Source organism: Oryzias latipes, chromosome 15, assembly GCF_053564925.1.
Source record: "Oryzias latipes strain Hd-rR chromosome 15, Olatipes_Hd-rR_3.1".
In the NCBI taxonomy this organism is placed as follows: Eukaryota; Metazoa; Chordata; class Actinopteri; order Beloniformes; family Adrianichthyidae; genus Oryzias; species Oryzias latipes.
Window position 1 is genome coordinate 30616571 of NC_136251.1, and position 24891 is coordinate 30641461.

A 24891-nucleotide genomic window follows, 5' to 3' on the forward strand; every position below is an offset into this window, starting at 1 on the left:
GTGGAAAAAACACGGAAAGAACACGTAACTCAACATAGAACATGATCCGTGTGTGATTATTGTGCTGTTTATATGCAATTTATTAGTGATTTGTGCGTCAATTATGCAACGTGAACGTGATATGTGTGCCTTATACGCTATATAAAAGTTAAACATCGGTGGTTCATGTGTGAAAAGTCTGTTAGACATACGTGGAACGGTCCTGGAAAACCACAAATTTACATATGCATCTCACAAAAACCACACACAATTGCATAAGATTTATGTCATAAGTATGTTTAAACTACATCAAATAAAAAATTAGACATATGTGGAACGGTCCTGGAAATCTGCTATTGCCACAATTTTGAACAGCTCAAAACCAAATTCATGCACCAAATGTATGTAGTGGCTGTGCGACTCGGCCTGCAGTAGGATTTTTATTTCAATCACTTTAGCAAGAATACTTCATTGGATCTGTACTTTATACCTTTACTTGAGTAAAGTTGTTTTGAACTCACGAATCGTTTCAAGTGAAGGTTTTTCTCTCGTTCCACTTCTTCTGCATATTTACTTTTAAAAACTTAAAAAGCCCACAGAGTTGGTTTCATAAAAAGTGAAACATTTGAATAAATTCTTACGGTTTTTGCACGGTCTCAAACATTTACTGCAAAACAATTATTTTTCCAGGACAGGAGTGAAGACTTGTTGGATGAAAAAATCTTAAGAAGTTTACTGTTTTGTTTTTATTGCCTTTGAAGAAAAAGTTGTAGCTGTACTAGAAGCAACTTAGAGTCTAAATTAGGGTTAAGGAGAATCGATTTAGTGCGTTTTCATGTAAAGCCCATCGAGACGACTGTTGTTGTGATTTTGGGCTATACAAATAAAATTGAATTGAATTGAATTGAACCCGATGATGTATTTAAAAAACGCCATCTTTAAAAAAAAAACTAGAAGATTCTGAAACTTTGTCTCCCTTTTATCTCCCCGTATTACCACAGAATGATTAATTTTGAAGATTTAAGCAAAAACGATGATTGTTTTGTTCTCCTTCTGCAGACTCCAGGAGCAGGAAGAAGCTCTGAATCTGTCCATCAAGGAAGCCACCGCTAAAGTAAGCCACTGCTGTTTCTCCATCAGCTTTCCTGTGAGCTCAGAATAGACAACTCTAAGTCTGCGTGTCCGTTTCTGCAGTTATAGTCGTTTTCTCTGACAAGCCGGCGATTTCTCCACATCTGAGTTGGAGTCCGGAGCAGCAGGAGACGTTTTTCTGCTTCTCATAGAAGAAAAGGGATAAAGACTTTCTCTTTTGTGTTCTCGGTAGATTGATTTAATCTTTTTGCATGTCTTGGGAGCCGTTTGCTCCATGAGGTCGACGTTTCCTTTCATGCTGTTTCATAAACGTCCACCGGTGCAGCCGGAAAAAAGACAAACGCTGCCGAAATTTTCAAGACGTTTCTGTTTATGGACTGGAAGAGGAACGAGCAGCAAGGCACCAAACTGCTCATTTAAGAGCTTTCCACTCACAGACCCGTCATCAAGTTACTGGTTGAAGCTGAAACTGCATTTGAAAGGCTTTTCACAGAGAGACACTTCCACCCAGACCGGCAGACCTTTTGTTGTCTTGTTGGGAGAAGTGCGCCTCTTAAATGAAGCATCGTCTTCCTGCTGTGAGGAAATTACTCCGGCTTTCAACAAGTTTCTTTTAGTAAAACCAGACGGAATCACACGTTTTTTATTTTATTTTATTTTTTTGCATTGAATAGAATTATTCAAACCTTTATTTGAATGAGAGCACAGCTCTCCGGGGATGTTCTGCCTCTGGATCTCTTTGGCTTCTTCGCACTTAACTGTGACAGATTCAAGTAGAAAATACGTCAGAAAATCCGACTTTTTGGACCCTTTTGAGGCGATTCCTCAAAAGGAAGCATTGCATCATTTGGCGGCAGCTCAAAGTGTCGACTTTAAAGAAAAGTGGTTTAAAGGATGGAGTGAAAGCAGACGGAGGCCAGACGGGCTGGATGTGAAGCCATCAGCTTCTCCGTAAATTCCACGTCTCTTGAAGCTTTTTGTTTTCCCTTCATGACCTGCTATTCATATCTCTCTCTCAGAGATTTCATTGTCCGCCTGAGCGAAGGAGAAGCCCCCTCGTTCTTCCTAAAAGGTTACAGAGAATGTCAGACAACAGCGCTGATGTTCTGCTTTGTGCCCGAAGCTGGAGAACACAAATGAACTTGCAGGATCTTGTAAGAGCGAGTGTCAAAACGAAAGAACGCGGCATGAGCTCCACATCCGGCGGGATCCATGTGTGCGAAGCTGGCACTAGTTACCCCCCTCCATCTCCTCCATCTTTTTCTCCTTCTTATCCCCAGGTGGTGATGAGTCAGAGGCTGGGCAGCAGCTTGAGGAGGAAAGTCGGTGAGACTGAAACGCAGCTCCTGGCGCTGCATGAAGCCAAACTGGCTGCTATCTCTGGTAACTCTCATTTCCATCCTAATGCATCCCTGCAACATTAGACGTCCTTCATTTACCTCGTTTACCTGAAGCGCTCGCGAATATCCTCCTGAAAGACGTCCTTAATGATCAAGCAGCTCGTCAATGGGGGGTGGAGGCGTGATGTTCTTCTCCCTGTGGCGCTTCTACTGCAGGTAATGACTTCAGCGGTGCCAAGGAGTCGAAGGAGGCCATGAAGGCGGTTTACGTGGAGCGCGACCGGCTGGAGGCTCTGGCCAAAAGGCTGCACCGTCTGAGTTCTGGGAGCAGCCAGGAGCTGGCCCAACTGAAGGAGCAGCGGCAGCAGCTCAGGCAGGAGCTGGAGCAGAGGGCGGCGCAGCGCGGTGAGTCCCTGAGGCCACTGCTGCTCAGACAGGACAGCAGGGTCCATCATGTCTGGATCTCACAGTCGGTTCGGATGTGTAAAGCAAAAAATGACCAAAGAAGACTGAGTGGATGCCATATTTATGGAAAATATCCTCATAAAACGTGGTTCAGTTTTGTGTCAGAACGTATTGCTAGCAACAATTGACTTAGTAAAAGAAAAAAATAACTGTTGAGAATGGAGGCAGGGTGTTCATCGATTCATGGTGTTAGTTTTGCACTTTGCTGGTCAAAACTGTTTGCGCAGATTTACGATGTTAGTAAAAAACAGAACAAAATAACCCGTGGAGTCCCGCAGAGACCCATTTTGGGCCCCACATTTTTTATAATAATGATTTTTGTAAGGTGTCAAACATGTTAAAGTTATTTATTTTTACAGATGACACCAATGTTTTCTGTACATGACAGAACTTGTCAGATGTGGTCACGACCCAACAAGCTAAAAATATGGTTAGACAAAAACAAACGATTAATAAATCTACACAAAACAACACTTTTGGTCATCGAAAGATGAACCAAAAGGGGAAACTGAGGATTAAGGACGCTCAGGTAAGAAGGGCTGATGGGATTAAACTCCAAGGTATTGACCATGAATTAAGTTGAAAAGGTCAGGTTAAAAATGTTGCTTAAAATTTGAAGAACAGGCATGTCCAAAGTCCGGCCCTTGGCCCAAATGAGTTCCGTTCTAATTCCCGCTTTCATAAAATCCATATTGTGAAGCCCCCAGCACTTTCTAAAAACTGTGTGTATGATTTCTTTATTGTGGTTGGCTAAATTATGTTTTCGTTTTCACTGTTAAAACAGACGACATACGATCTACCACAAACTTAGTGGGAAAGAAAGATGCAAAACAAAAACAAAAAAAAAGGTCAAATTGACAGTGATTTTGGTGAAAATCACATTTCTTTCATGGAAGAAAAAGAAAAATAGACCATTGCAATAAAATGTTAATTCGTTAATTTAAATGTAATGTTATTAAAATAGTTCAAAGAACGTCAGGCCGAATGGTTGGCCCTCACTTTTCCTCCTCTTTGCAGAAAGTTTGGACACCCCTGATTAAGAAGTACTGGGATACGAAGCAAAGTGAAATATTTTAATACCGTGTATGTATTATATTGAGCAGTGGTGCTGATCTACTTCCATTATGGTACTGAGTTTAGGGGAAACACCTACAAAACAGCCACTCAGCAAATGACAAAAATGAGCCAGAAGCATCATTTATAAAGTGGGTTATCATAAACACAATTTATTCTATTAAACAAAATTAAATATAGCACAATGCAAATAATTTATGAAAGCTAAAAAACTTCCACAGAACACTTAAATGGTCTATATCATGCACAAGCCTGTCAGAGTAAACTATATCCATAAATATATATGATCATATATGACCTTTGGCACACTAAAGGAACCATTTTTTAATGAAGTATAAGTTATATTTGCTGTTCATTTTCCAATCCGGAAGTAAAAAGACTTGATCTCTGAGGCTCCGCCTTTCTCTCCTTTTGGGTGCCGGCCATTTTATGACAACCTAAAGCCGGGCTCATCAAAACGTTTGTAAAGATGGATGTGCATTTTGTTCATATAAAAGGAAAGCGCTAGCTCCATGGAGAAAGTGGGTGTGTTTGTTTGTCAGGAGGCGGGGCTGGCAGCGCAGACTCTTTCTTAAAAGGGGCGGTTCCTCACTTTGTGACGTCATAAATTGAGGACCCACTCATTTTTGTGGGAGGGGGCCAATGCTCAGAGGTTTTAAGAGGAATACTGGATTTAAAATACCACTTTTGGTTAAACGCTAAAAAGTAGATTTTTGCGTAACATAAACCCTTTAGAAGTGTTTCATGAAAGAGGAGAAAAACATAAAATGACTTTAACTTTGTGAAGCACAACAGAAGGTCTGTATTTCTGTCTGGTGAGGCTGCAGGAAAGTTTCAAAGTGAGTAAAAATGTTACACAATTTAAAAAAAAACAGACAATAATTCACTTATTTGAAGATGCAGAAAAGCTGTTTATAACGTTATTATTGACAGATTTCAAACACACCTAAATATAAAAAACACCGGTCCTGAAAGGCCTTTTTTCTTCTTTCAACCTGAGTTGAGGATTTTCTTCAAAGCAGCCTCACAATGGGAGGACATGCAAGACGTTATATAGATGTGTTGCTCTGTCAATAGTGCTTTTAAATGAGTTATCCTAAGGATTGGCAGCTGTTAAGGCGATGGTGAGTGGATGCATGCAGATTTAGGCTGAAGGAGGAAGCCAATTCCCCTCCAGCCAGTCGGCGCGTCAGGATCCAGACTCCAGATTGGAGACCTGAGCGCGGCAAAATGAAGATCCTGCGATCGAGGGGTTGTATTGATTCAGCGCGCTGGCTGGCACAGGAAGAGAAAACTAAATGGATTTTGACGGCGCCACCTGCAGAGCTACTTTCTCTAGTCTATCAGCCACGGGAAGATTTCAATGAAAGGTCACTTCTCTCTCGGAGGCACCAACAGAAGGAGAACAGAAGGGCCTCCTCTGCATACATTCACAACCCTGAGGCGCACAACCAGCCATCTATGAAACCCTCTTATCAGTCGCATTGAAGTCTGAGGCTTTTGTTTTCACCTGGATGTACCCTTTCCTGTCACTAGGGGGCACCCTTTGGTCGTGGGAGCTCACGTTTGGGCTGACATTGGTTCAGTCTTTACATGAGGTAATGCACAGATCCCATGCTGCTTCTGCAGGACCTCTTTCCCTTTCAGTGTGTGTCATTGACGCTCCGTCACCTGCCTGCAGGTGTGCTGCTGAGTCCAGAACGCCTCACAGCAAACATCCAGCACTTCCAGGAGATGTTCCCCCCTAATACAGAGCGTCTCACGATAACGTAGAACAATGCTGACACAGGAAGCGGCGGCCAAACAAAAGGATGACAGTCAGGTGGGGGAACAGAACAAAGATGACTCTTAATGATTGGTTTGATCAAGCGCCTCCACGCAGCGTGGCAGAAGGCGTAACGTCCCAACGTGCTGCAGAGGAAGGGACTCATTAATCTGTCATCCTAGGTGCTAATAGGCGGCTTTGGCGGTAACCGATCGCTCACCAACACTCCTAAACCAAAGCAGATCAGAAACTACCGTCAGCACCAAGATGGTCATTTTTGGGAAACATTGTGTCTGAACTGGAAGGGCGTCCTTTTGTCTCTCCAGCATCCAGACGACCAAATCTATCCACACATTCAGGTTGCGTCATCTCGGCCCGGAGCGCCGTGCTCGGGGAGCCATTCAACGCTAATTGCTGTTGGCACGAGTGCTGATGAGCACCAATGTGGAGGTTTAATTCCCCGCTGAGAGAACAACTATGTCTCAGAGAGAGATACATTTACAGATAAATAATTGAGGGTGGAATGAGAAGAGTAAGTGACCCTGGGACTGGGGACGCTCAGACGGAGAGACAGCGCAGGCGGCTTTGTTGTGGCCAAGTCTCTGCTTGTTTAACGCCTCTGTTAGGATGCAGTCAAGAAAATCAGCCATCTGTGATGAAGACAGCGGGGTTTCTGCTTCATATGGCCCCACGGCTGCACATTAAATTCATTGTTTTCCTCACTACCGAGTTGCTGAACAACCTCCATCCACTCCTGCATCGGTAGGATCTCCACCAATCCCACCCGGATGCTTCTCCTCTGGGTTACGTCACAAAAGCAATTTTCCCTTCCTATTGCTGCGCCAATATTGAAGGCGAGGACACGCATGATTTATTCATGGCTGCCTCTTTCAGGGTGCTTCTCCGGAGCACATGATGGAATGTATGATAGCTCTTCTGTAAAGGAGCATCTGAGTGATGAAGAGGAGGCGCTCAAGTGGACCAGCGAGAATGGCTCCTGTTTGTTGTCTCAGAAGTTTCAAGAGATGCTGGAGAAGATTGGATTCCGGGGAGGATTCGTTCGGAGTGTCATCGTCTTTCCTGAGGGACAATTCTAAAACGAGGATTCAAAAATCCCCCCCCCCCCCCCCCCCCCCCCCCCGATAACAAAAAGAAAATCCCAGAAAAACCTTTTCTTTTTCACAAGTTTTAGCCGTAATTGTTGTGTCCTGCAGCACGGTTATGACCAGATTCTTTTGGCAATTGTTTTTTACCCCACTAAAAACTCACTCAATTGGACGCACGTGTGTTCGTAGATTTAGAGAAGGCGTATGACAGGGTGCCGAGGGAGGAGCTGTGGTACTGTATGAGGTCGTCTGGAGTGGCAGAGAAGTATGTCAGAGTAGTTCAGGACATGTATGAGAGAAGTATGACGGTGGTGAGATGTGCTGTAGGTCAGACAGAGGAGTTCAAGGTGGAGGTGGGACTACACCAAGGATCAGCTTTGAGTCCTTTTTTGTTTGCTATGCTGATGGACAGGATGACAGACGAGGTAATACAGGAATCTCCCTGGACAATGATGTTTGCGGATGACATTGTAATTTGCAGTGAGAGTAGAGAGCAGGTGGAGGAACAGCTAGAGAGGTGGAGGTTTGCTCTGGAAAGAAGAGGCATGAAGGTCAGTCGTAGTAAGACAGAATACATGTGTCTGAACGAGAGGGATCAAGGTAGAAGCGTTAGGTTACAGGGGGCTGAGGTGAAGAAGGTGCAGGAGTTTAAGTACTTGGGGTCAACAGTTCAGTGTGATGGGGAGTGTGGAAAAGAGGTGAAGAGGCGAGTGCAGGCAGGTTGGAGCGGGTGGAGGAAAGTGTCAGGAGTGTTGTGTGACAGAAGAGTGTCAGCAAGACTCAAAGGAAAGGTGTACAAGACAGTGGTGAGACCAGCTCTGCTCTATGGGTTAGAGACGGTAGCAGTGAGACAGAGACAAGAGGCTGAGATGGAGGTAGCAGAGATGAAGATGTTGAGGTTCTCCTTAGGAGTGACCAGGTTAGACAGGATAAGGAACGAATACATCAGAGGGACGGCTCATGTTGCCTGTGTTAGCAACAAAGTCAGAGAAGCCAGACTGAGATGGTTTGGACATGTTCAGAGGAGGGATAGTGGATATATTGGTAGAAGGATGTTGGAGATGGAGCTGCCTGGCAGGAGGGCAAGAGGACGGCCAAAGAGGAGATACATGGATGTCTTAACAGAGGACATGAAGTTGGCTAATGTTAGGGTAGAAGATGTCCATGATAGAGTGAGGTGGAAAAGGATGATTCGCTGTGGCGACCCCTGATGGGAAAAGCCGAAAGAGAAAGAAGAAGTTGTGTCCTGCAGAACGGTTATGACCAAATTCTTTTGGCAATTGTTTTTTACCCCACTAAAAACTCACTCAATTGGACGCACGTAGTACCCAGAGAAAAGAACATCGTGTACAGCCCCCCCCTCTCTAAAACATCGATGACATCACAGTGGGAGAAACTGAAAAAAAAGAAGTTGGAAATTTGGCAATTATCACAATATGGTAAAAGAAAAACTTTTGTTTATATTTCATATTTAAACTTCTAGAGGTTTTGACATATCGCCTCCTAACTCCTTGATCATCATCGTGAAGCTACTTGGGAAAAGTCGTCGATTTTCAACGGCGAGCGTGTAAAAGTGGCGTTTTCTCACATTTGTTACCAGAACATTGTGAAACATCGAATAGATAAATCATTGGTTCAAGATGAATGAAATGATACAACATTTGACATGAACATATTAGGAATGGTTAACAAAAAACTCTGTTGTTAAGGAAACCCAAAAGTTTGGTTTTCCTGATTCTTCTAAAAGTTACACAGACCTGTTCGTTAAAACCAGGAGACAAAAAAATGAAATGGTTGCTATGGAGATAAAACCAACAGAAAAGCAGCCATGTAGAAAAGTTTTTTTTTTTAATTGAATTTGTCCTGTGCAAACCTTGCCGTCCGGCCCATCATATCTGATAAATGTGAGCGTTTTCACTGGGCAGCATTTGGACATTTGCATTCAGCTGAAACGTCTAAACACAGGCTGTCTGCACAGATCCGGTTTTGTTTAGACAGATTTTTTTTTTCCCTGGGAGATGACAGTCAAACTCACAAACGCATTTCTGTGGAAAATGAATTAACTGAAAGTTCCCACAGGAAGCCTGAGGAACAATAAGACTCGAGATTAATGGAGCAAGATTATGAGCATTTGAAGTGTTGAAAGTTTTTTTCTAAACTGCACATTAGGGAGAAGTGGACTCAGATGAACTGGTTTTTATTTTTTATTTTTTTAGGTTGGTCTGTGTTAAGGCTTCAGCCAGAACTTATAAATATAATTTAACCAGCACAGCACCACGGAGAGATCCAGATTGTTGTGAAATCATTATTCTTCCCCTGTGCGTTTGTTTGTTGTGCTCTCATACATCCCTACAACGTGTGCGCCCGTGCTGACGCTGCGTTTGTGTACCCTGCAGAGCCGTCACACTCAGACAGCCCGGGCTGCGGTTCAACACATTAATCACAGCAAACGGCTTCAGCTCAATTACCAAGACATGCATTTTCTCCTCTATAACTCAAACATGGATGGGGTTGCGTTTGCACGCAGCCACCTGTAATTTGTCGGAGGCCTTGCAGAAAAGAGGATGGCTTCATTGTTGTGGAGGATGAGAAATGATGGCTGCATTCATGTCCAATTAGGGGCTCGTTTATGCGCCAATACAGCAGACGCTCCTCAGCAGCTGCATCATCTCCGCCTCTGGACTGTCAGTTTGAATGCTCAAAACCTTCATCTCCAAAGCAAAGATCCCTTTGATGCCACAGAACTGATCTGTTTATTTTTGGGTTTGGACGGCCTCTTCCCTTTTGGCCGCAGCGCTTGGCAGCGGTCAGTGATGTCTGACGCCCGCTGCGATCCCTGTCGCAGGGAGGCCGAGCTCATGAATTTCCCTATGCGGGCGCCTCTGTGAGGCTCCTCACCAGACCATACTGCAGCTCCACGCTGCCGCGCTTACCAGGGAGGGGGGCAACAAAGTGTCTCCCTTTAAGAGCTTTTTAGTGCCGATTTTGTGCGCATGGCCTGCCAGCGACAGCAGCCTCCCACAGACTCACAGGAAGTGCCAACGTCGCAGGAGGACACTGCATGTTCTGACCCGGCCTGTTACAGGGATCTCTCTCTGTCGTCGGGACGCCTCAGTAGCTTTGCCACTGGTTGGCATGGCGACAGTTAGACTTTCTTATAAGTAAACATAGTGGGAACATTTAGGGGAAACTGTGCAATATATTAGCTGTAAATCTGGCAATCTGGGTTCTCCAAAGCCAGGCAGGTTTTATTCCACACATGACAGAGCCTCTGTGAATGGAAGCAGACCAGACAGACCTCGTCAGGTAAGTGAGCGGTAAGTGAGCTGTGTGCTTCAGCGGGAGAAGATCGGCTCACCAGGTGATTGGCATTCTGGTTTCTGGTCACAACATTCCGCTTTCTTCACCTGTGATAAATCTTTTCTACTCACCACATACGTCACCTCTCCAAAGTCTCTTTTTTCATCTCAAAAACATTGCAAAGCTCCGCCCCTCACTCACCCAGTCTGATGCAGAAAAACTGATCCATGCATTTATCTCCTCCAGACTGGATCACTGCAATGCTCTCCTTGTTGGGATTCCTGGCAGGAGCCTGGAAAAGCTCCAGCACATCCGAAACTGCGCTGCTAGGATCCTGACAAGGAGACACAAATTTGACCACATCACTCCTGTTCTTCAGTCACTTCACTGGTTACCCATCCGTTCCAGAATTCAACACAAACTCTGTCTCCTCACCTACCAATGCGTCCATGGAACTGCCCCTGCATAGCTCAGTGCGCTCCTTTCCCCGCACGCCACTTCACAACTCCTCCTCTCAAATTTCACACATTACCTTCATCAGCCAAGGACCAGGCTAACCACAATGGGAGACAGAGCCTTTCAGGCTGCTGCCCCTCCATTCTGGAACAATCTTCCAGAATCCCTCAGAGCCCCAAAAAGCCTTGGCACATTAAAAAAAAGGCTTAAAAACTTTCCTTTTTAATAATGCTTTTTAGTACTTTTATTGTTGTTGTTTTTGTCTTACTTTGTTCTTATTTTAAACCATTGTTATTCCTGCCTTCATTGTAGCGCTTTGAGATTTTACCTAGAATGTAAAGCGCATTCTAAATAAAATGTATTATTATTATTCTTGGCAGGATGTCCTACGTCTGAATTAGTTCATTTATGAACTCTGAATTAAAAAAATAAAGCAACTTTAGGGAAAAGTTTTGCTCTGAGAAGAAAATGTGGCCCAGGGGTCTGCAACCTCCAACACCTAAAGAGCCATTCGGGTCAAAATGTCACTTTCAGCTGAAGCCACAAAGTCTGATGTCACCCATTAGAAAAATAAGACACTGATTTGTTTTCGTTATTGTAACTCATAACATATGTACATAAATTAACTATGGTTTTTCAAGCTTTTTCATTCCTTTCAAAATAAAAGACACCCGCTGTCACATGGATCCTCTTAATGCAGCAACTGTAGTATTATAATGTCAGCAGTGTTTAAAAAAAATAGTTTATTTTGTTCTTTGTGGTGCATTGCAACCAGAACATTTTAAATCTAACAAACCTGCTCTTGAATTCAATAGTCGTTTCCGTGGCAAAAGGTGCTCAAAATTCTGTCCAAATGGTTTAGTCCGACTGTTGAGCTACGAAGCCGAAAGCCTCGATGGAGCATTCGGCTGCTGTGGTGGAAGTGAGAACCTTTTTATGGAGGGGTCAACGAGATCTGGTTTTGAAGAAAAATTCTAATGAAATTTTAGTAGTTTGGGTTCATTTGTTTTTATTCAAAACATTGTTTTTCATTATATGTAGCGTTTTAACATGCGAACTGAGCAAAAGGTTTGATCTGTTGTCAGAGTTTATTATTAGAATAAGCTTAAAGCACATATAGATTTTTATCATATGATATGTTTATATTCAATGATAAGAGAAAAAGAATGAACCAAAGTCATAACGACAGAAAAATCTCCTTTAGTTTGACTTTTTTTATGTTTACATTTTTTTTAAAGTAAATCTGCAGCGGGGGTCTTCAATTTAACACAGGGTGGGTTAAAAAGTTTGAAAGAAACTTGTTTATGCTGCTGTTAAAAGTAAAAAAAAAAATTAAAATTATTCCATAAATGAAATTATAACAGTTGTAATCCAGACTTTGTAAACATTTAAACGCTACATTTCATCATTAAATGGCTTAATGGCCTCAAAAACATGAATGAAGTGTATTTTTTTAACAGTAAAGTGATATTTCTCTTCTGCTAATCATCCAGGCTCGGCTCTGTGATGTGTAGCAGTTTTAGACGAGCGTGGGGTTACGCTTCAGTAGTTTCCAACTGTTTTGGTCTTTATTTAACTGGAAAAAGACGTCTCTTCTTGTGATCTCGTTGAAGAATGTGCTGTACGTTCGGTTAAAGGAATAACCTCATTCATGTCAGTGGACTCTGCATGAAGCCAAAGCCCACAGGCTGCAGTTAACACAAAGCAGATTCCTGCAGAAAAAAAGCGGGCCGCATTGGTTTCTTTTCTGATAAATGTTTAGTTGCATGCATGGGGGGATGAACAAGCGCTGTGTTTTCCTAGAAAACAGCTGTCAGTCAGCTGGAAAACGACCTCACCGGCATGCGGCGTGGCTTCGCCGGGTTCTCTGACCTGGAGTTGGGAGCGTGAGAACGCTCTGGTTCTGACCCAAAAAGACGTTGGCGATGGCAGACTGACAAAGCCAGCTTGGTGTTTTTGTGCTCGAGCACAGAAGAAGAGGGTTTTTGAAAGAGTTATTCCCCCAAATTCTTTGCACTTGTGTCACATTCATATTCATACTGAAATATCAGTTTATGATTCCTGGGGGAAACATCTGGATCTCTTCCTGAGAACTTCCACAGAGGAAGAGTGAACGCCATCTGACGGCTGTCATTTCCAGGCTGAGGAAATCTATTGTCACTCATTTGACAGAAGTATGAATCATATTTGGGCTCAACTGTGCATAGAAGGTGCGTTTGGTGAGAGTGTATCCTGTTGCGTTGAAGGATCCCCTGCTGTGGGAGGCATATTCTCATGTTTTATACATGAGCTCATTAACGCCGCTCAGACTACGCTCCTCTCCACCCTGAACAACGGTCGGCAGCCTCCGTCTGCCTCCTCCGGCACAACTCACTGCTGGCAGCAGAAGCTATCTAACTTGTTCCCTGCAGAAAATCTGGCAGGAATCATGCATCTATGCAATGATAACCCCCCCGTATCCTCAGGTCATCTCTAAACTAATTCCTTTTTGGAGTAGGGGGAGCGATCGCTCCTCGGATGTGTGTTTGTGCTGCGAGACAGCTGGTGCTCTGCACACACCTGTGCGGTCGTTGTACAGATCCAACACAGCAAATGACGAGTGACTTTAATAACAGCGGAGATGCGATTTGTTGCTAGGATACCACATCACCAATAAAAGCAAGCAAATGAAGTAACGCTCTGTTTCCTTTGGGCTTTTTGCAGAAAAGCGACTGAAAGAGAACACAGGCAAGTACATGGAGCTGCTGGAGGACAGACTGCACAGGTACGGCGCTGAAGAATGACCAGGGCAGCCAATGGGGAAAGCCCCCTCCCCTCTGCTGTCCTCCAACCAGATCAATGTCTCCTCAAGAAACCCCTTCATTCAATACATTTCTCCCACTTTCTGTTCCACCTTCATCTTCTGCTTCTCAGTCTACTTGTTGTGTCAGTTTTACCTTTTCTTCTGTAACATTTCCTTCGTTTCATGCTTCTCTGTGGTTTAAAGCTGCCATCATGACCATCTCCTCTTCATTCAATCAATACCACAGACCCTGCAGCACCGCATATAACAGATACGTCTCTGCCTCACGCATATTGCTGCGGTCTGCTGTTTCCTGTGTTGCTTTTACGGTTTTTGGCCACATTAAGGTGTTAGAAGCATGCAGAAAAAGTGGTTTTGTGGTTTGGGAGCAACATGGCTGCAATCCAACTCCCCACCAGGGAGATCCGCCTCTGGACATTTTCTGTCAACGTGGGGCCATTAATGCTGATTTTTCAGAGCGGGAACTCTTTGTATTTAAGATCTATTCTCAAAGCGTTCCCAGTGGTCTTCGAATTACGATTGTCGTTTTTAAGCTAAAATTAAAAATCCTGTGTTGGTAGGACAAAGTTTCTGCAGAGCAGCAGGAGTTCATTAGAAATTCCCCCCTGAGTTGTGGGCGGGGCCGTTTGCACGGAGCAACCCCGCCCACCCTTCCCCTCCCCGTTGCTGAGAGCTCTGAGCTAGCGGCCCACCCAGCATATTTTCTATGTCACAAATATGTACAAACGTGTTTTTTACTTTTTCAAACGGCCTTTTTTTCTGCTCCTGATTCACAACAGTTTAAATAAAAAATAAAAAAAACATTAGGAAACATTAGGAAATGCAACTTTAAGCTTAATGTTCTTAACGTGTTTGCTCCATCATCAAAAAAATGCCACAAGAACACCAAAAACACGATTCTCATTAAAGTGGGTTTTTAAATAAAATAACACAAACAGGAAGAAAAGAAAACCTTCGGCTTCAGAGAAACAGACTTGTCCGTTTAAATTAGTGAAAATTAATGTTTGCATCTGTTCGTTTGCTCTGCAGAGGCAGGAAGTAGAATCACTTCAATATATTTTTACTCAAAGTAAAATGAATCAAGTAGGAGTTTAAAAGTTAAAAAAAATACATTAAGGGAAATTCAAAGTTGGACAAACAAATAAATAAAAAATGACTGAGCAAATTTAACCTAAATAGTAAAATCCTTTCGCTTTTGTAAAGAATTAAATAGAGATTAACATTTGTTTCTGATAAAAATCCACACTTTTGTTTTGTATTGATTTCCAATATTTTATTCTCCATTTTCTGCAATATTTCTATTTTTGAGTTAATATAGCATCTTATTTACTGTTGTAGTGGACGTTGATGTTTATCAGCAAAACCTTTCAGCAGAAATCTTTTCCTGACAAAATGAAAAATGACCTTTTTCATTGAGTTATTTGCAGATGATTGCTTGTGCATCCAGTCCAGTCCAGTCCGATTTCATTTAGAAGGAATTTTAACTGTAAGCAAACCCAAAGTTCTGTACAATTAGACAAAATGAAGCTAAATACCAAGAATAAAAACACAAACAAAAAAGAAAAGCTTGCTGTAAATGAGTGATGCCTTTTCCCTGCAAATCTACCAATTACTGGAGAAAAGCCACTCATGCATGAGGAGAAAAACGTGCAAACTCCACACAGAGGCCTTCTTGCTGTGAAGCGAGAGCGCCGACCATTACACCTGCCGTTGAAAAGCAAAAAGGTGACAGAACTCTCGGAATATTGACTGTAAGTCCATTCTAAGATTCTCTGTTCTCCAACAAAGAAAACAACCCTAAAAGGTGGTTTCAACCTTCAAGAAGGCAAGGTTCTTTCTCTGCTCAAACCTGTGTATCACACAGATTCTCAACTTGGAGCTGCTCTGAGGAAAAAAGTAGAGATTTATCCTCCAAAAAAACAAACGACAAGGTTGAGCCTCTATATTTTTCCCTCTAAAACCCTCTAATCACATGTATCACGACTGTTTCAGGCTACTGCTTTTAAAAAGAATCACATGAAAAGGCTGTTTTTTTGGTCCCTGCGGGCCAAGTCTTGCTTTTTTCTGTAGTCATTTGTTGGCTTTCCTCAGACAGCCTCCTTTCTAAAGGGGCTCCAAAATCCTCCTCACAAAAGCAGCTCTGATTTTAGGTGAGCTCCAGCAGATCCCATTTTGGCAGTTTGCAGCAGTATTGTGACTCCGTTCTCCTCGTGTGGACGTCAAAAAGAAAACACATGGAGCGAGAGCGCGCCCATCAGCCGCTGTAAATCAGTCTCCTAATGTGCATTATGGCTGATGGAGGGCTGCGGTGATGGGATGTAAGGAGAAACGGATTGGGAGACGGGAGGAGAGGGCCAGATTAGTGTGGTGAGAGATGTCTGGTCGCCGTGGTAACGGATGGTGTTGGGGAAAAAAAAAAACCAATTATCTCTTCCTTGCTAAAGACTAGTACAGGTTGTTAGAGCAAAGACGCTGCTAAGTGTGTCACCAGAAAGAAAAAAAAAGTCATTTAAATTAGTAGCAGCACAGTGTTGTTTAATACATTAATGTAGATGTTTCATTATGAAACGGTGTTTGGCCCACTTTTGCACACTTGTCCTCCGTGGAGACTAATGTCACATTTATCATACGTGAGACACGTTCAGACATGTTCTCTTAGCGGAGACGAGCAGCACAAACGTGTTTCATTATCGGTTTTAGGAACAGATTAATGGACGCACATTAAAGATGCAGAAGAACCTTGGATGTTGGGCCATCGTCCTATTAACACCTCCTTGGAGATGTTGCTGCTGTTGAGGTGAAGCATCACTGGTTCACCTCAATGGCAGAACATATAGTTGGTTTGAATGCTATAAAGTATTCAACCCATTGTTTTCCTGTTTCTCTTTCTTTATTCTAGTATCTTCTGGCATTTTTTGGCGCTAAACTCCTTCTACAATTTTTCAGCTATTTGAACCATTCAATTATTCTAATGTTCAGCTCTTTCAGTTTTTTCCAGCTATGACTTTTAGTCCTTCAAATCCTGGAACTTTCCAAGATATTCCAGGCTTTTTACCTCCATTGAAATACATGGGAATCCTTGGTGCAGAAGCTCGCTGGTTCGATACCCGCCTGTGGCATTTTTCACAAAACTATCTTTTTTGTTATTGTGCCATTTTCTTTTTATCAGTACTTTTCTTTTTTTCTATGCCAATCAATACATCTTTGTTTGTAAAGCGTTTTAACATCTACCAGAGATCCAAAGTGCTGCACAGGTATAAATAAAATAAAATGACAAGTAAAAATTAGTGAAGTGCAATGAAGCAATAACAGTAAAATCAATGTTAATAGAAACACTAAAAGAGCTGGACTAATTGTCATCCACTCTGGTGCTAAAAGCCAATGTGAAAAGACGAGTTTTTAACAAAGATTTAAAATCATAAGGATCTGGCAGACCTCACAGAAAAAGGGAGACGTCACAAGTCGAGACCTGGGAACCAGTGGGAGCATCTGATCTGCAGATCGCAGAGCTCTACGATGATAATTCTGCAGGAGCTCAGTAAGATAGAGAGGCGTTTGGCCGTGTAAACACTTAAAAGTCAAGCGTGTTTTAAAATTGATTCTAAAAGAAACAGGCAACCAATGTAGAGAGCGTAGTATTGGGGTGATGTGATCACGCTGTCTGGTTTCCGTTAGTAAACGGGCAGATGAAATCTGGACCAGCTGACGACGGCGAGGAGGGGCTGACGGGGGGGGGGGGTAATCGTGTTGGGGTGATGGATACTACTCAGTGTTTCCCACATGACGGTCTCAGTGTGTACAAGACTGGCGGACTTATTGGAGTCAAAACCACAAAATTCTAAAGGAAAAAAGCCGATTTAGCCGGAAAAGTCATTCAGAATCAGAATATCTTTATTGCCATTGTTGCCAATTTTGACCTCCACCAACTAGGACAATTTTTAGCAGTGAATTTGTGCAGAAAAGTTATTACATATAAACAGAAATTAAATATTTAAACAGTGCATTCCAAATTATTATGCAAATGATATTTTTCTGTGATTTTTCTAAATACCCAATGCACCACAAATCTTCAGAGTCACTGTTCCAGGTTATTACACACAGCAGATCCTAAAGAACTGAAGTGGTCATTATTCTGCATTAGGAGTTCATATTTACTGAAATCAAAAGCTATTCCAATCAAAAAGATCTTCATGGGTCAAGTTCCATTTGAACATAGGACCCCATATTTTGTAGCAGCTTCATAATTCATGCATCCACTAAACAGTGAGTGTTTGGAGAGTTTCTGCTAGAATTTCTATACAGGATGTCAGAATAGCCTCCCAGAGCTGCTGTTTGGATGTGTACTGCCTCCCATCCTCAGAGGAGTTTTGCTTGAGGATGCTCCAAAGGAAGGGTTGAGGTCAGGAGAGGATGGGGGCGGCACCATCAGTTTATCTGTTTTCACAACTTTAGAGACCCTAAAGGGGCCGACCAGCTCTCTCCCTATGATTCCGGCCCACACCATGACTTCACCACCTCCTTGCTGATGTCATAGCCAACAAGGGTGGTTGGCCATCCACCCACTACTCCATCCATGTTGACTAACGTTCTTATTGTGGGGAGTTCCAGTCTATCCAGACCAGAGTGTCCTTTCAGAGAGGAGAGGGACAAACAGTTTGTGTCCTGGGTGAGAGGGGTCGGTTTTAATCCGACCTGCACGATCCTGGAGGTGTACGGGTCCTGCAGGGATGGGAGCCTGCAGCCAACCGCCCTCTCCACAGAGCGGATGATGCTCTGCAGTCTGGCTCCAGCATACCAGATGGTGATGGAGGACGTGAGGATGGACCCATTGATGGCCATGTAGAACTGCACAAACACTTTGATGGACAGCTTGAATTACCTCAAGAACATCCTCTACCTGTAAGCAGACCTCCCTCCTGTAAGCAGACTTATCATCGTCCGTCATGAGCCCGATGAGGGTGGTGTCATCTGCAAACGTGAGAAGTTTGAGGGACTGGTGGCTGGAGGTGCAGCATTTGGTGGACAGGGAGAACAGGGTGGTGCTGATTGATATAGTCCCCAAGATGGTTTTTCCCAGCCACACATGCTGCCTGCAGTCTGTTAGGGAGAGTGTGATCGATCTGCAGAGCCGGTCAGGAACATTAAGCTGTTGTAGCTCGCCCTGAAGCAGAACTGAAGTCCACAAACAACATCCTGGTTGTTGACATTTAGTTTTTAGATTTTCAGGATAATATCAGGATCTGGGTACGGCGTAAAGATTTTCCAAACTCCTGTTTGGTCTGGGGTGGTCTGCCAGTAACAGCAGGAGCCAGTAATGACAGTGTCCTTACACTCCTCTGCTGCTGCTGCAGTGTGAGCGCCTGGAGGACAAGGAGCGGTCCTGTCAGCCGGCTCTCCCCCAGGAGGCCTGGTTGGCTGCATGAGAATCATGTCCGTCTGGTTCCCTGCTTTATTACTGGGCCATCAGCGGCGCCCACCCTGCTGCTGTCAGATGGCAGGCCGAGCGGCTGCCACCAATTAACCCTCGGGCACGGAGTTCAAACCACCGGGCAGCGGGACACCTCCATCGCAGGGTTGCTCGGGCGCTGACAGTGGGAGCTCTCAGCACAAACAACGCCATCGCCACCACCGCCGCCAGTAATCAGTGATGAATTGTGGCTGTCGCTGAAGAGACGCTTTTCTGATAGCCAGCTTTGACATTTTGGTGACTGTACTCCTCTGAACCCAACTCAAAATGATTTATGAGTTCGAGTCCTCACAGATCTGCATGTTTGTGCGTCCTCTTCACCACATACGTGCAACAATAGCCTGGACCGGGGGACAATGGGAAGCAGCGATGCTAGAGAGGCGGGCGGGCTGAGCAATTTTCCTATTGTCTCCCTGCCAAATGAAGGTTAGAAAAGCGGGCGGGACGCGCACATCGGCGGGGTTAGGAGGTTGACGGCCTTTTCAGCCGTGAGATGGGTTGAAGAAGAAATGGCATTCAGCTTTTTGGAGAGATCTCTCATCACCGGGAGAGACAGGGCGAGATATTAAACAGTATTGCATTTGAATTTGTTTATGCATCATGGAAAGTGAGCAATCTCTCAAATCTGGCTCTGCAGCAGGGAGCTGACAGCAAGCTGAATTATAGAAAATATCTAAGAGGGTTGCATAAAAATGTTGTTGTGCATAAAGTGTAAAATTGTGTTGTTTTTTCTGATTCCATATCTTTTGATGTGAGAATCAGTGTTTGTGACGGATTATCTGCTCCTGGCTCCAGACAGACAACGGTGTCTCCTTTAGGATGTTTCATACGTGTTACATATCTGTTTAAATGCTTTCAGGATTTGTTTTCTACACATCAGCGACGTTTTAAGATGTTTAAAAATGTATCGTGTGTTTTGTTGGATGATCTCTGGGCCTGAAGTGTCACTTCAGATTAATTTAATCTGAACCAGTTTGTTGTTTTAAAGATCAACTCCAAAGAAAATGGTGTCGTCTGTGTTTTTTTTACATGTTGTGGCATTTTTAACATGGAGGACAAATATAAAGAAAGTTTAACATAAAATTGCATATTTGAGTTTTTTTTTAATCCAAATTCGTTGTGAATCAGGAGCAGAAGAAAAAAACGACATTTGAAAACGATTTTCATGACTTAGAAAATACGCTGGGCGGGGCCACAAGCTCCCCGCTCTGCTCCATTCTGATCATCCACCTGCAGACAAATGGATCCACGAACGTCTTTGCTTTCCTCGTCTGAGCTGGAATCTGGATCAGAACTGGACGCCTGGATGGCTATGATATTGATCACCATTTTCACTGCACCAGTAATGTTAGGTTGGGGGTGTGGGGGGCTGTAAGCTAGCGGGAGAGCTTGTTAACTGATGGATGATAGGAAGAGGGTGCAGGCTTTCTCTGCACCAACAGTCTCGCCCACAATTTAGAGGGGAATTTCCAATAAACTCCTGCCGCTCTGCAGAAACTATGTCCTAGAAAACCACACAGGTTTTGGATTTTGGCTAAAAACGGCGTCATCAGAATGAAAAGACCAACGCGAATGCTTCTAATGAAAGTGTTCAATGAAAATAGATCAGAAGATGATCAGAGTGAGACTTCACAAAAGTAACTAAGGAAATTCATATTGCAGTTTAGACACAGAAACTGTAATGGATTATTTTGAGTCATTAATAGCATGCATACTGGGATGTTTTGTGATTTGGAAATGACTTAACAAGTTACAAGTTCAAATAGTTGTGAGCCGTTTCAGCCCAGCTGGATGCTAAAGCAGATCTGATCTGCACTCTGTCTCCTCTTCCTCCACAGCTGTGGTTGTTTCGGCTTGGAGAGGATCTGGGAGGCTGACCTGGAAGCATGTCACCAGTTCCTGCGTGGTCTGCAGCTGCGGACCCCCAGCTGCAGTGGTGCAGACGGCGAGGACATTCCCACCCAAGTTTATTCCCCAACTCATCCTTGCAACAAAGAGGAGGAGGACTGCGCCATGCTGACCGCTTTAGGAGGACGCTGGTGCCCCGAAGCAGACTTGCAGAACTCAGAGTTCACCAAGGTAAAGAGAGAAGCAAAGGTTGTTGCTTGTTTAAGTGGAAAGTCTTGAGAGGGATTGAATAAGGTTTTTGTCGGCACTGAAAGGTTGTATTTTCAGCCTTTTTCTGGATAAAGTCTTCCCGGTTCGTCAGCCTTTCCGCTTGGCTGGACACAACATTTTTAGGCTGCTTTTTTTAAGGGTCCACATGCTGTCGACCGCAGCACCATCGCTGAGCGGCGGTCCATCAGAAGGTTAGCATGAAGGTAGCTTTAAAAACTGCAGGCGAGCATTTGAGAGGCCTTTGGTCTTCCGAAAGAAATTCATTCATCGAGTAGAAATCTTCCCTTTGTGCATTTTTGCATGCGTGTAATGCTCGTGTGAACGTGTGCTGGTCCAGCTCACAGTGTGTTGAAATCTGCCTCTCCTCACACCTCCCTCCTCCCACACAGTCTGATTGATTTTGTCTTTGGAAACAAAAAAAAATCCACTAAAAAAATACTGTTGACCGCTTTATTTGTGTGAGATTTATTTAACTCTTTTTGTTCCGGTGGTTGATTCTTTTTCATGTGCTCGTTTTCCAGAAGGTTCACATGTCCGTCTTAATCTGTGTTGGCATCCATTTAACCAAAAGTGGACAGATTCTCTGCTCCTGCCCGTTTCCTCGTCCCCCAAAGCCTTCACCCGTTCTTTACTCTCTCTGTATTTTAAACCCGCATGCAACCGTTTTTCTCTTTTCTCTTTCTCCGTTTGTTTCTCTTTATCCCCTAAAGCCCGGCTCTTCCTAACATGTCCAACAACGGAAAGGTGAGACAGATGGACGCTTTGCTCTTTTTACATCATCTTTGCTTTGTTTTCTGCTTAAAAAAGGATCAATCAAGAAAACAAATCTACCTCTCCTCAGGAAGTGCAGTATTGATTTATCAAATCCATGCAATGATTTCAAAGCAGTTATTTTGGGGGGAAAAAGCTGCTTTTTGGTTTATTTTTAAACAACTTAGTTGAAAACAGCGTTTTTCATTTATAAAGATAATTCAGCTTAAAATTGGCTTTCATTGCAATACAAATTTAAAGCAGTTTATAAAGAATATCTCATATTTTTATGTTGAAGTTTGAACTCCTAAGATGCATCTAAGGTTTTGTTTTTTTTGCACACAGGTTTCATGGTTAGAAGAGTCAAATTCAAGCCTAACTGCAGAAAAATTGATATAAAAAATGTTCAAACTGCAGTTTTTGGTCTGCTTTCGTATTCACAACAATTAGAATAAAGGAAAATGCAATTTAAAGCTTAATTTTGTACATAAATGTCCTCCATCATCAGAAAATTGACATTATAAACACATTTCTTCCTTTAAATTGAATGAAAAAATGGTTTTTAAAAGTGCTTTCATCTAGTTTCATCTATAGTTTTGGTTTGAAAAGACTTTTTAATGAGCTTTATGATCTTTGTTTATAATCTGGGTCAAAACTGCAGACGCCGAGTGACGTGGGATGTGAGAGTCAGCTGTGTTTACCTGGCAGCAAAGTCATTACGGTTGCTTAATACCTCCACATTTTTAATTAAAAATGTTAATTAAAAATTCATATTTGTTGCCATTTTGCCATTTTATAAACTCACCGCAAAGTTGCAAACAATATGAGCAGTAATTACCTTCCTCCTTTGTAAAGAATGCAGCATTACCTTGAATACTAACAAAGGAAACCTGCGGCGCAGCTTCTTGAGTTTCCTTCGTGTCCGTGTTGGTGATGAATAATTACAACCTCTCTGCAATATGATGATGCTGCACACATACAGTACACAGCCGTGATTGCATTTTCAATAATTCATGAGCAGGTTTATGACCGTGTGACCTCAGCGACTGTTTGCTTTCTGTTGCAGAAGCTGGAGGAGTTTTTGTTCTGCATGGAGGAGAATCATCCGGAGGTTCGTGGAGCTCACACACTTAACACACGTGTGCCGTGAACTACAGACGCTGATGCCGAGGAATCCGATCGTTAACCCAAACATGACCCCTGTCAGCTTTTTCTGTGTCGGATCAATACCAACACGCCTTGGCTGCCTGCCCAGACGGGGACCTGCGTTTGCAGCTCGCCGTTTCAGGCCCGCTCTCAGCTGGAGGGTGGTGGGGAAAGTTTGCATTTCCCTTTCAGTACCGTTTGGGTTTATAGTCAAACATTCATTTAAGCAGACTGCATGTAAAGTGACTGCACGGTGTGCGTTACATCACAGCAAAACATAAGAAAATGTGGACGTTTCCTAGACGAGTTAGTAAAAAGCAGCTTGTACGAGTTATTCTTAAAATATTTTTTCCTTAGAACGTTAAAATCCCACTGAGCTGCATCAGACAAATATAGTGTGATGTATTGCTGAGTCAAAGGACACGACGGCTTTTTAATGAAACTGATGTCTTTTTGTGGTCGTGTTGTGATAGTTGCCCATCTATCTGCATTTTCTGACCTCTTTCTCCTTTTCTATAATGACTTTCAGTAAATGATTTCCTCTCAGCTGCTGCCACAATGGAGATTGATTGGTGTGTGTGCATGAGTGTGTTTTTGCACTGCTGTGTTTTCCCTTCATCTCTGCTAATTGTTCTTTTATCCTCTCAAGGTGCTTGCAAACTCCTTTTCGCACTGACCCCCCAGTATCGAACAAGAAAAGGGAAATCATTGAGGTGGACGACTTTCAGGTTCTGTTCGTCCCACCAATAAAACACCTTTGTCTTTCTTTTCTTTTGTTAGTATTTTTGCTTTTACAGACAAACTAGTGGCAGCAATTCAGAAAACAGAAAAATTCTACTCAATTTCATCCTGAACAGGTTACCAGTTTGTTGCAGGACCACAGACTCACATGCACACCAAGGGGCGATTTAGAGACATCAATTAACCTAGGAGAAACCCCACACGTATGGCAAGAACGTGAAAACTCTACACAAAAAGGACCCAGCTGGGATTCAAACCAGGGCCTTCTCACTGTGAGGCAAGAGGGCTAACCACTGCACCATCATGCAGCGCCAATCAAAAAAATCTGCAAAGAAATTTGTACAAATTTCCAAAAAGATGGATTTAAATATTCAGACAACATCCAGATTATCTACCCTACAAAAAAGATTTGATCAGACTTTAAAGTTGAAATGTAAACAATCGATTGCTGTATTTTCCGCACTATGGCTACGTTCACACTGCAGGGCTTAATGCTCAATTCGGATTTTTTCAAAAAATCCGAATTGTTTGCTAGACCGTTCACATTTCCAAGTAAATCCGAACTTTTGTGATCTCCAGTGTGACCGTGACCCGACCCAAACGAGATCCGCATGCGCAGAAGCCAGAAGAATACTCAACGGTGAACGACGTCACTTATTGTTTGCGGAGCAAACGTTAACAATGGATGTCAACAACAGTGTTGTCAAAAGCGGAGCTCTTTTTGTAATATTAAATTTATTTTCACGAAGGAGCAGCACAATTACAATCTTCTCATTTTAAGAAGGCAATGGAGTCGGGATCGTCTGTACCCACTGTAGTGGAAGAGGAATGTGTATGTGTTGGGCCCGCGCGCCCGCGTGTGTGTGTGCAAGCGGGTGCCGCGATAGAGAATGGGGGGGGGGGGGGGGGGGGGGGCAGTGTGTGCGCGCATTCATGTTGTGTGTTACGGAGGACGGTAATAAAAGAAGGTTTTCCCCCCAAATAAATGCTATGGACTCTTTATTAACACGTTCTGGAGAATCTAAGGATCAGAACAGGGAGGAGGAGGAGGATCGCCTCGGGTCCCCCGCGCTTCTGAGCACGGTGGAAAGGGGAGAAAGAAAAAAAAGTTATCGCGGGAAACGTTCAACACCACGCTCTGCCATTTATCTGGAAATGTTTTCAAAAACCGCCCAGTTGCGATCAGAGCCCTGGAGTTTGGCCTGAAAAGAGCGATCAGCCCAAATATTAATCCAATCCGTGACCTGCTTCCCTTCCACTGTCTGGTCTCAGCAGCATCGTCCACCATG

General features: G+C 43.3%; 1 protein-coding gene and 1 long non-coding RNA gene across 8 annotated transcripts in view; one reads left to right on the forward strand and one right to left on the reverse strand.

Annotated features, from left to right (window-relative positions):
* LOC110016555 (uncharacterized) overlaps positions 1–10493 on the reverse strand; it is a 35268-nt gene extending 24775 nt beyond the window's left edge. For both annotated transcript variants that reach the window (XR_013647713.1, XR_002291888.2), the window contains exon 1: positions 10323–10493. This is a non-coding gene — a long non-coding RNA (uncharacterized LOC110016555). The remainder of the gene's footprint in view (positions 1–10322) is intronic.
* Positions 1–24891, forward strand: part of disc1 (DISC1 scaffold protein) — a 54787-nt gene that overhangs the window by 19479 nt on the left and 10417 nt on the right. For 3 of the 6 annotated variants that reach the window (XM_078931546.1, XM_078931547.1, XM_078931548.1), the window contains exons 7-12: positions 1039–1093; positions 2352–2454; positions 2628–2816; positions 13281–13341; positions 20686–20926; positions 22782–22826. In XM_078931546.1, coding sequence (XP_078787672.1) covers positions 1039–1093; positions 2352–2454; positions 2628–2816; positions 13281–13341; positions 20686–20926; positions 22782–22826 — 694 coding nt within the window. Of the gene's footprint in view, positions 1–1038; positions 1094–2351; positions 2455–2627; positions 2817–13280; positions 13342–20685; positions 20927–21675; positions 21710–22781; positions 22827–23510; positions 23590–24891 lie in introns of all 6 variants that reach the window. The other 3 variants (XR_002291885.3, XR_013647707.1, XR_002291886.3) reach the window with 2 other exon arrangements.